Source organism: Glycine max, chromosome 13 (genome assembly GCF_000004515.6).
Source record: "Glycine max cultivar Williams 82 chromosome 13, Glycine_max_v4.0, whole genome shotgun sequence".
NCBI classification, from domain to species: Eukaryota; Viridiplantae; Streptophyta; class Magnoliopsida; order Fabales; family Fabaceae; genus Glycine; species Glycine max.
The window spans coordinates 35,794,129-35,807,092 of NC_038249.2; the positions used below are offsets into that span (position 1 = coordinate 35,794,129).

Consider the following 12,964-nt stretch of genomic DNA (forward strand, 5'->3'; position numbering starts at 1 on the left):
TAGTTTAATTGTAATTAATTTTTCTTGATTCTTTCTGCCAATCGCTTTCTAATTAATTCTATTTTATAGCTTTTAATCTGAATATATCAATCTTATAAACACTTACCTTTTAAGAGTATATTTTAGCTTTTAAGAATATATCACTCTTATAAACACTTACCTTTCTAGTACTAGCTAGTTAACATCATTACTTAAACGGATGAAATTTTTGCATTGTACGTTTGTAAATTATCTAACTCTTTTAAGCAAAGTCATACTTAAACGTAATTTGCACTAATTAATCACTGTACGTGGACTTTCATTTTCTTTTTCATTTGTTTCGTGTACGAATAGATATTATTTGAAAATATATAAAATTATGAAAAATACAGAAATTTTGGTCATAATTGACAAAGACAGTCAGCAATGTATATTGGGTTAAATCCATTGGTGGGGGCACTCACCAGCCATGAAAGAAGCTTGAGGTTGATATTGAGAGGGACGGGCATATTAAAAAATTGGAATTATGAGATGGGTTTTGCATATTTTTCATATACTAAAATGTTACGGGCGGGTGTCAATTTTGGCTGAAAAGAATCATGAAAATAGCGATTACAAAAGCACGAAGTTATACTTCTAAGTCTTTAATATTATCCATTATAATTCATTTAACTGATTTCTTTTTCTAATGTTCTTCTTCTTTTTATCTTTGTGAAAGTACTAATTGACATTTTCATTTCATTTGTTCATTGAACAAATCAATTTCTTATTTAAACAAGACTGATCATTACATATATATTAATTGTAATAATTATGTCTTCTTATTTTAAAAAAAAAATATTCGGACATCTATTACAAGTTGCAAAAAAAAATCATGATTTCAATAATAGTTCAATTCATGATCATTGAAAAGTCATCCATGAAACAGCCAAGTCCATATATGATTGATATTAATATATAAAAGCAAAATATAAATAACACCAAACTGTAGAAATAGGATAAAGTTTTAATGCCACAAGAGTTTCAAAGGGCTCCATAAAACTTCAATACTAGAAGCCATGATGAGCAGAGTGGAAAGTGACAACACTGACATCTCGCGATGATTGTAGAAGAAAGGTCTTGCACGGACACCATGTAGCCACACCCTCAAATCAAATTAATTATATGCTGCATATGAGAGAATTGAATGATCATCTTCACTTTTGTTACGTCCAACATGCTAAAATATAGAGTAGGGTTAGGAATATGAATTAATAGCAAAATAAAAATAAAAACATAGTCAATGATTACAATAATTAGTCTTATAATAGATAGATTGTCGTCTGACCCAACTTAGGTCTAATTATTCGACCCAATAATTAAGAATTACACAACATAAGTTAACCTAGTTAAGGAAATTTATTAGAATCTTGAGAGATCCCCAACATTTGAACCTATCTTATCTTTTTCCCTAGGGGGCAATTCCCCTTCTTCATGCGACTCTTATCTTTTCTTTTTCAAGATTAGTAGAAAGATCTGTAAATTAAATATCATCTGAAACAGGAAAAAAAGGTATATTATCTTTCTATCCCTACCCTCTATTCCAACTTTTTTTGAAAGATAAAGATTAATTGTTAATTTTTTAGTTTTTTTTTTTAATGAGAAGCATTTGAATCCATCTATTCCAACTTCTTAATTTTATCTTTTACTAATTTGAGTGTTTGAGTCATTAAGGTGACTTTTGATTTCCGGCGTGTTTGGTAACACGGCTATTACCATTTGACGCGAAACCAGTAGAAGATACAAAGAGTAGCTTTTACATCTTTTGGAATACACTTGACGCAAAAATGAAGGAATTAATGGATTCTGGATGCGTATATCCTATGTATGGGATTTCTTAATTTGAAAGATTCATTGATATCAAGGCCGTGAGAGACATGTGATCACTCCCTAGGATATTATCGGTATAGAATAATTATGAACGAAATAAAAATTAAGCGACAAATTGTGGAATTTTAAAATAATTAAGGGAGCACTTCATTGCAGCTATGCATTATTGGTAATTAGACCATCTATATCGATTAGAACCTAATTAATGGACTGAAAGCGAAGTTTGAAAATAAGAGACACGTACGTTCTACATTGATATTGAATTATAAATTCAGTTTAATCCATGCAAAAAACAGAAATCTATTAATAATGGTATAATAATGTTCTTGTTAGTTAAGCTGGTCGAATTTTGTTTGTTGACAAGAAGAAAAAAATCTGCATACATCTTTGTGATGGTTGAAAGAGGACCTCTGTTTTTTGTGACTAAAAGTTTAGGAGGTAGAAGTTGTCTCATTTCAAGACTAGTGCAAGTGACATACCTTAACGTAAATTTATTGTGATACTAACAAATAACCTACCAATGATTGCCCAATAACTAACTCAAGATCCGTTTATTAATGTTGTTCCATCCTACAAGAGACACCATCAAAATTCCCTATCAAATATGTAATAGGATTTTCTTGTTAAAAATAGTTTATTGTACCAATTCAGTTAATTTTATTCTAAAATTCAATGGAATTCTTAAGTACATAATTAAAATACATGTTTAACCATAAATTTTATAATAATACACATGTATCACGATAACTGAAATTAATTCTAGTTATAAATCATGTAAACTTTTTTAATTTTATCTATAAAAATAAAAAATAAATACTAATAATTTACGATAACTTATACATTTTACTCAATTAAGTCAGTTAAATCAATTAACTTGATGAATCATATAAATCCTAAGCCTAGTAAATAAAATTAAGTTACTTAGATTAAAAAAATAAAAATTGTAAGTACTAATATTGTTGGATATTCAATAGTTTCACATGCAAAGTAGGTATGAATACTTAAAACCGAAAAGCATAGAAATATAAGCATTCAACTATATGAAAGGTCAGAGCCTTAGCCTGCAGGTGAATCCACGTGGCACCCTATGATTGGTAGATTGGGATGTCGGTCACACTCTTTCTCTATTATTGCGGGGGAAGGGAATGAGTAGTAGTAGTTATTGTGTCATATGGATGCCAGGTTGGCTAAACAATGCCACCTTCACAATCACACACCAAACCTAATCACACATATGATTTATTTTCGTCAACATAATAAATTCACGTAAACAGCCTTTTCACGTTTTTTAACCCTAACGTTATGTTGCTTGAGACTTTAAACTAACCATAATTCATAACTTTATGATAGGAGCATATTATGTTTACATTTGAAAATTCCATTTAAACTAAAATAAGTCTCTAGTCAATATAGTAGACGTACGTTTCCTCTTGTTGACTAAATTATGAGAGACATTGTCAAACACTCAAAATCAAAAATAGTATGTAGGTACCTTTCAAGTAGAAAATTATAATTAATAGCAAATCTTGATAAGTTAATTATAAATATATAGTATCTGTCCATTTCATCGTTAACACACACTCATACGTACGTGTAAGATAAGATTCATGGCCTTTTCTTCTTTTTTTTCCAGGTAATTAAGTATCATACATGACTTTGCTCACATGCTTTAGTGGAGATCGAATTATTCTTTTCTTCTGTATCTAGTGAATTTATATTCAAAAACCCACGGCTAACTCCATTCCTCTCCAATCCCTATCACTTTTGTGAATACATTGTATTTGTGTTTACATTGGGAGTCACATATTATGGATGTCTAATTAATTTAGCAATAGGGGATGGTGCCCACAAACTAATAGACCTATAGCTTCCTTATATAAATGGAATCATAATGAAGATCGTGTAATGCCACATCACTAAGCTGGATTTAATTATGCAATATTCATATTATCCTATTTATAGTACTTAATGGCCCTGGATTGTCATAGAGGTGTAGTACTAGTATATATCTTTCGAGCTATTTGCAATTAATCATTCTTTCTGTTCTCACTAATTTATAAGAATGGAAATAGGGATGTGATTATGGGAATTGAGAAAAAGTGGATGATGTAGATGATAATAGAAAATGAGAATCTTTTTCGGATGCATGGTACGCCATCTCAATAATTATTCGGGCACGTAAGAACTCATCCACTAGCTGGTTGGTTGCATTATTGGTTTCAACTTTGATGCTGACCCTTATTCAACGGCCTTTTAAGTTTCTGTTTCACAAATCCTATTCTGAGGAAGGGAGAGGAATTTTCTATGGTCCCGATGAACAAGTTTGCAATGTGTACGACTTGTCCCATATTTGCTACAATATTCAGGCACAGAAGCATAGGCCTAATTAACACTGTAATTAGTTATTTCGTGGAATCACCTCATTCTCTCTCTCCCTCTCCCTCTTCTTACGCGGTTTGTTTAATTTGGGCCTAGTGCCTAGCTACCAATGCCCACGGTTTTGGAATTCCACTCAAGATCAAAGGATGGTCCCTAACACATGAACCCACAAGATGTTCTGATCACTGCCATGTGCTGTAATCTCAACAGTATTTTCAGTACTTTTTCTTAATGAATTTTTTGAGATATTCCCAAGCTCAAATGTTGGTGAGGTGGAGATTTTGTTAACCGTTTTTCTTTCTAAATATAAAAATTACCTCACTCACTATGACAAAAATCAAGTTCACTGTTATGAGATACATGGTAAGGATATACGTGTTCATGTACCATTTACAATTTGTCACGTTTTACATTATTATTAAAAGATCAGCTCCAATGGAGATGTTTGAATCGTGTTTGCACATTAAGGACCAAGTTTAATAAGAATCTTTATGGGAGCTTGCGCTTATCAAACATTACTCAGGTACCAAGTACTTTTCCTCTTCTTTATGGACCCAATTATGTCACGATAATATTAAAAAATAGCAAAAAATTAATGCTAAAAAAATGTTGGGTGAATATCCAAAATGGTTATTGAAAGTATGAGGTGTTTTCACGTTAATCTCTGAAAGTAATAATATTTAAAAAAGTCTTTAACATTATAATTTGTCATTTACTTTAGTTTTCAAAAAGTCATGACTTAAGTGAAAATATTAATATATTTTATAAGATTAAAGTGATATTAAACCGTTAGGTTTAGGGATTAAAGTAAGATTCATTTTGACTTTTTTTTACTTTCAGAAACTAATACGGCAATATTTTATACTATCGAAAAATAAAATGATAATTTATCCTAACATGAAAGGATTTAAGATCATTAATGAAACCCATTTAGTGAAATTTTTAAAATGGTTGAATTGAATATAAGGGTTGTTCAAATTGTAAGAAATAAATAAATAATGTGTAATAATAGAATCTATAATATATATATATATATATATATATATATATATATATATATATATATATAAAGGAACATTAGATTGAACATGCTTAGGTCTTCCTTTAAAGAAAACTCAATACATGACACATGATACGTTAAATTTGTTATGTAATCTGCAAGATTATCGAGAAAGCTATATATGTCTGGAATATATATTTTATTCTTATAAAGCTTTATTGCAATTTGTATCAAGCTTTTGACCATTATCAAATCTCCATTGTTAACTACATCAGATGCATTCACTAGTGTTGAAGCAAAAGGGGTGTATGCGTTGTCCTATATCTGTGAGGCATTCTAATTGATAAATAACCTTAAAGTAGAAAAAAGAAAAAGAAAAAACATTTATAGTATATAGACTATTGTAACCCCCATTTTGTATTGACAAGTGCCCCCATAATTCTCTACATATTATCAAGCAACAATTCTCTCAAAATGTCCAAGCCTATTATCAGCCAATCTTGAACCATAGGTTGAATTCTTGTACTCAAACCACGTAAATTCTTTATATAAGCTTTCTTTTCCTTTCATGAGAGAAGGTAATGGCGCTATTTTTTCACTCAAAGGTGGACCTCCAAAGTAAATCATTGAGAGCCTAGACTTAAATCCATTTGCCAAAACTCTATGTCTCACACTCCGAAATCTTCCATTGGTCATAACCTATATTGATGCACGACCAAAAACAAGAACAAAAAAAATAAACATACAATAGACATGTTAGAATACTAGTCAATAACAATAATATATATATATATATATATATATATATATGACAAACCTCTTTTGAATAAAATATTATTCCATACTAACATAAGGTTAAAGCAAAACTTTTTGCTCTTGCTTTCCAATTTTCTTTTTTAATTTTTTTTCATGGTAAAGGGTTGTGGGAGCTGAATAACCAAGTGGAAATGTAATAATTAACGAGTCAACCCAAATTTTTGCAGACACATTTTCAAAAAAGTACTTAAAAGAAAGGAAAAGTTTGTATTTATTTTTTATTTTTCACTTATCCAAAGAAACAGGGAAGTCCTAAAGGAAATGAGATTTTTTTTTTCATTTAACTTTTTAGTATGAACCAATAATATGCTTTGTGTTGTACCTGAAGAGAATCACCAACATTTATGAAGAAAGATTTGTGATCAGGTGGGACTGAAATCCAGTTTCCATCTCTAAGAAAAATCTGAAGGCCTGAAGTGTTGTTGGACCTAAGTAAAGAAATGATTTGTGGGTCTGTATGTTCTCCGAACCCAATCAAGTTCTGACCATTCACGGCAAGTTCAGGACAAGCAGGGTAGTGATTCACCCTGAAAACAGAGTCACTCTGTTTATCCATCAGAAGCTTGCTAAACACATTCTTTTGCTGAATCTTCAATCCTTCTGCCATCAACTCAAGAATCTCGCATGCCATTTTTCTCACAGAAGACATGTAACTGTTTAATAGACACCTACAGTATAGCAACACGAGAAAAAAATAATCATTTTTTCTTACCATAACTTTGTTAATTTATTTATATATGTATAAGTTAATTTAGATTGGTCCGGTTTTTGTACTATTTTGAAATGGTACCTAAATTTTTCAGCATTTTTGCCATAAAAAGAGAAGTTGTGTTCTTGATTGGTGTTGAGAAGAAGGTACTCAACCCAACCAACATCCCCATTGTGTCCAATTTTCTTGCTACCATACCCAAATGGTTTGGGAGGCCCTGCTTTTTCCTTCTCATTGAGTGGCATAGAGAAGAACTTGAAGGCTTCGGATTCCAATTGGGATATAGCTTCAATGGGAACACCATGGTTGATGACTTTGAAGAATCCAAACTCCTCACAAGCCTTCACTATGAGGGTCTTTGCATCGGGTTTGGAGAGGTCCACTATGGGAATTGTTGAGGAGAATGCAGTTGGCATGTAGTTCTTGATGTAGGAGTATTGTTCTGTTGTTGCTTTGGACAGCAACACCATTTTTCTGGCTGCTTGCTCTGCCGTTGTTCTGTTTGGGGGTGTTAAGAAGTGGAGTGAATGGAAGGGAGAAGGTGACTAGTAGAGAGGAATAGAGAGAGGTTTGAAGGGCTTATGGAGAGTCAATAAATAAGTGAAAGAGAGAAAAACTTAATGAGGCTCTGAACAGAGGATGCTTGTGAGAAAAGCGGTTGTGTTCTTCGGTATTTATACCCAAAAATTGGTGGGGGCATTGAAAAAGAAAGAGTGGGGAAAAGCAAGATGATTCAATGTCTAATAGGAGATCTTTGTGTGGGCCCTATATCAAGCACAGTTATTCTTTGACATTTGCTTCATCGTTCTACTAAAAAATTGAAGGCTACACTGAAAATGATAACATGCAGAAGGATGAGCTCCTGTTGGTTTAAGTGTTAAAACAAAGCATAAGAGGTGAAACATTACTGGGAGGGGAAGAAAATAAGGTGAAGATTCTTTATTAATTATTAATGTATCAACTATCAAGGCAGGCAGCATATAATATCATAAAATATTGTGAAGGACGTGCTAATTGGTATGGACATAAATTTCATCATACATTGGTGTAGGTATATGCTGGGGAAACTAGTCACATAGTGGGTATGACACACTTACAGAGCAATTGTCTCTGAAACGTAGGGAAATTGTTGCTGTCATCATCTGGTTCTGTCTATTTTCTGCTTTTCTGTAATTAGGAGTTCTGTTAATTTCCTTTGGACTTTCATTTTCTGTTTGGTTGTGTTGTATTTTTGGGTTTGGATACTTTTTTTTAATATTTAAAAATGAAAGATACATATTCAAGTTTATAATAATTCATGTATCAATCGATTGAACTAGACTTATTTGATGATTCGGGTATCCTTTATACCTTATTATAATTATATTTTTTCTTTAGCTAAAATAAAAGTCGGTTTCTATCGAAGGAAACTAAAATAAATATGGCACTCACGAGGGATACTCTGAAAAAAAGTTATTTGAGGGTAGGAAGTATGTGTAGTCAACATTATGAAAAGCTTGGCCTATAATTAGATCAGAACTTGTGAGTTGCATTGATGCCACGATATTATTATTTTTTATTTCGATATCAAGATGCCACGATATTATGTTCATGGAGCTAGCTGACATCAAATATAAGAAAATGTGGTTGACACACCACAAACAAATTCTGAGATGTCATGTTACTTTTTCGTACTATATTGGTCCATATGCATTTTTAAGGTAAGAGTAAGAATTAGCATAGAGAATCATTTTGTACAAAGTTAGTTCTACATGATTTGTCTCACTACTTATTTAGAGAGTGAGAAAAATTACTATTTTTTCTTTTTTTAAACATAAAATCGTCATCAATAAGATAGGTACATATATATACTTTATGTTTTAAATGCATGTCTTCTCTTCATATTATATATATATATATATATATATATCATTTTAAAATAATCCATAATTAAAATACTTTTATTATCATTGTGCATACTTTTAAATTAATTGTTTTAAACCTTTTATTTTTTATGTTAAAAACTTCTCATAATCCTTAATCTCAACTGCTTATAATATAAATGGACTACTTTAAAATGTGCATTTGTAAACTAAATTAAATTATACTCTTTTTAAAGGTAATTGTATCTCTTAATATACTCTTTCCTAAACAAGTTACATATTATTCTTATTTTTTCTATTAAATTTATTTTTTAAAATTAATCATTGATATATTTTTATACTCTTAAATATTTTAATAGATATTTTTAAGGTTAATTGTTTTGGAATTAATAATGCATATATTTTTTTATCATTAAGTGAATTTTAACTGTATAATTCAAACAGATAACTAAAACTAATTAAAACAATATTTATCATTCATGTATAATTGTATGGTCAAGATTAACTCCTTTCACTTCTAACACTCACTAGTTATGTCTTTCATATATATATATATATATATATATAAATATTTTTTATACAAATTAAATTTTATTAATTTAATTGTTAAATCATTTGATTTTTAATCAACAATCATGTACATCAAATGATATACAGATCAAACTTTGCAAGGCATAATTATGCGCCCATAGAATGTTCTATATTCACATAGAAGAAGAAACATCTTTTAACACTTCTAGATCTGTCTATACTAAAGGTGTCAGCTATATAAAATGACAATAATTTGAAAAAAAAAACTTATATTGCTATATATAGAAGCATATATACTTTGTATTATTACTATTTTAAAAAATTTTATATATGTAATGCGATCGATGAGTGTATTAACGTCAATGAGTAGTCAATACGTGTCAAATGTGATTCTTTTGCAATAGGGAATAAAAATTAGCGTTGGTTTGCTTACATGATCATTTCTGCTTCAAGATTAGAAGTATTTTGCCAATTAAGGGGGAGTTTTAAACGAGTTTACATGGGCTTAATTTACATAAAAATATCAAAATGATTTATGGGTTTTTATAATTTTAATTTATTATAATAAACTCCTTTCAAAAAAAAGTTTATTATAATAATCTTTAATTTAGCAAATATTCTTAACTTATTTTGTATGATACATATAATGTTAGATCAAGCACTTTATGACTAGGCCAAAAGTTATTGCCCGGGAAGATGTTGAATGTTAAGGAAGATTTTGTATGAAAATATAAATTGACTTAAATAATCTTTTAGTCTCTGTATAAAATAGGGTGTTTATAAAATATGGAAGATGCTGATAATTATTATATTATCAATAACTTTATATAAAAAATGAGTTTTATTGATTTAACTGTTAAATTTTAATTAGATATTATATTGATTTCATTTTTTAAAGTTGAATAGAAATAAAAATTAATAAAATGATTCACATTTTAATGTCTTTTAAAAATATTTATTATATCAATTTTTATATATGAATGAGATATAAAATATGTTTTTAGATCAAAATAAACCTTTGTAAAAAAAATTAAACTAAATTTTGAAATAAATTTATTTAATTAAAAATTATTAAATAGTGTACGATAAATAGATATAATTTGGTTTTAAAATAAAATATTTTATATTATTGTCCAATGATAAATTATTATATATGATAAAATTATTAACTTTTAAAATAATTACTTAATAAGGTTATACTTAGGTTCTTCTAAAAAGAAGTCATAGATGATTTATAATTGAATGATATATAATATAACTAAAGCTTTAGATTAATAATATATGAAATTAAATTTATAAACTGATGTTTCTAAACACAAAAAAAAAATCATAAATATTACATATGTGTGCATCTAACATTTCCGAATATCCGTATCATTACGTTATTATTGAGACGTAATTACGTAAAGAAGAAATAAAATGAAAAAAATGGTTTAGAATTGGAAGGATATTCGGTTGAGAGAAAGAACAAAAGTGAATTGTGCATAAAGATTGATGTACAAAGTGAGGTTTACGTGAAGAAATTTGCCGACATGCGTGTCCAAATGATAGAAGCTCGTGTTGAAATGAAAAAAAATTATGGTCATGTTTGCTAAAATATTTTAACTAATTTTAAATTTTTGTACTAGTTGAAAAGTTAATTTAACTGTTTCATAAGTAAATTATTTTAGTAATTTTTAATATTATTTATTAAATATTACTTGAAGTAATGTTTTAAAGCTTTTAGTTTCTATTTTTATAATATTTTTTTCTATTTTTATTTTTAATATATTTATTCATTTTCTTTGTTATCTTTTTAAAATAAATCATAATTATTATTTTTCTGTCATTTCACACTTTTTAAATAGTTTAATAACTAATTTTATCAAATATTTTAAATTTAATTAACTAATTTTTTTAACTTCCAACTTTCCATTGTCAGTTAATTTTTTAACTTTTAATTATGTTTTTAACTAATTTTTCTGTCGTACATAATCATATCCCTTTCTTTTTCTCAATGAGAAATTATGTAGGTAGTTCACAATTTCGACCATTTTTCTCGTTATACATAACTAAGTGTAGTTAATTTTTTTTCTTATAAATTAAAATTTTAATTATACAGTTTATCATCTAAATATTATCATTTCATAATTTTTTTTTACAAATTTTATCATTTAAAATTTTAATTTTCACGCATTTTATCACTTATATTTTCCCCCTAAATTTTATTACTAAAGTTCTTAATTTTTACGTAATTTATTATTATGCTGATAACAAAATTACTTGTCTCGAAAAAAATGATTTTGTATTCTTTATTCTTTAACTTTTTTAGTAAACATCAGTAGTAGTGGTAAAATGAAAAAAAAAATTGGTCGGTAAAATTCATAAAACTAAACTTAAATACTAAAATTTATAAAATAATGATAACTAGATTATAAAACATGTAACTAAATTTAAATTAAAACATAATATTTTGATGGCATGACATGAGTTAGTGGCGTGAGTACTGAGCAGACCCGACCCAGCCAGCCATTTTTTTTTTGTGTGTGTCTCTCTCGCGACCAAATCATGGGTTCTAGGAACACATGTGCACCACCACTCCGCAAATGACACGTACGCCACGTTTGAGTCTTCCACCAGTGTCACACGCACAAAATCTCCAACGTGCCAATGATTCCTTCCATCACACCATTATTTGGCTGTGGTTTACTTCTTTAAACATAATTAATGCGTCATAAATATTTTGAATCATGCTTTAGCACGTGTTCAAAATATAATGCTATATGAAATCAATTGAATGACCAGGTAAAAACTGCTTAGATTGTTTGTCAATGCAAGTCTTATTTTTTCATTTTCTTCTAATTTTAATACAATCTATATGTATTTTTACATAGAATAATCTTGATGGAAACCAAATAAGATAATTACTGAGGATAAAACTATGTGTTTGAATATTTAATATAAATGCATATTTAAGACTTAAAACTAATTATAAATTTTTTATATATGTTAAATTTATTAATTTTATATAATTAATTTTAAAGTCATACTACGAAGAATTTTAATAAGTTGAAAATATGAAGAAAAAAAATTATATGAACAGTACATGCATGGAAATTAAACTGTATCTTATAGTCTGTTAAAGATTGTAAAATACGTAAAACATGGAGAAAATTAGGAAGATAAGAAAAGAACAGGATAAAAATAAAAATCTTATAAATAATGGAATAAAAAGAAAGAAAAGATAAAAATAGAAGGAAAATGAAAAAAATGTAAAAAGAGGTGGGGAAAACAAAAATCCTACACTTTTATTCTTAATTTTTAAGGGCAATTTGTTTATCCGTATACATTTTTTTGTATGATTAAGTGATTTATAATTTTATCCAATTGCTATTCCTATTCTCAGTTTTAATAAATATATAAAAATTGAATTTCATCTCATCAAGTTGTTAGTAAAAGCTATATATTAAAATGATAAAATTATTTATATATGTTTTTGAAAAATAATTTATAGCAACACGTACATTTAAGTTATAATTATCAAAATAAAATAACATTTAAAAAAATACTATAATATATACTATATGACAATTAATATTTGAACACGTACTTATAAGACAACGTAATCAAATGTCTCTAATTAATAAATTTCCAACGTCAACTCTGTCCGCTGCTTGAAATAGCAACAGTGCTATAGAAGCATATTTTTATTTTTCTTCTTCTTCTTCTTCGTGACTTCCTTGCTTCCTCTTAATTTCCTTCAATGTTTATCATTATTTTCGGTGTCCATGCCCTCCACTGATGTCTTTCCATGGCCCCATGTGCATGCGATGTTTTGAG

At 28.4% G+C, this 12,964-nt stretch overlaps 1 protein-coding gene across 1 annotated transcript; it reads right to left on the reverse strand.

Moving 5' to 3' along the window:
- Positions 1–5,407: 5,407 nt before the first annotated feature.
- GA2OX7 (gibberellin 2-beta-dioxygenase 7) lies at positions 5,408–7,415 on the reverse strand. The gene is made up of 3 exons (XM_003543107.5): positions 6,834–7,415; positions 6,366–6,711; positions 5,408–5,926 (listed from the first exon to the last, which is right to left on the reverse strand). Exons 1-3 carry the CDS (start codon positions 7,220–7,222, stop codon positions 5,681–5,683), a joined length of 981 nt encoding a protein of 326 aa, XP_003543155.1. The 5' UTR covers positions 7,223–7,415; the 3' UTR covers positions 5,408–5,680.
- Between the last annotated feature and the right edge of the window lie 5,549 nt (positions 7,416–12,964).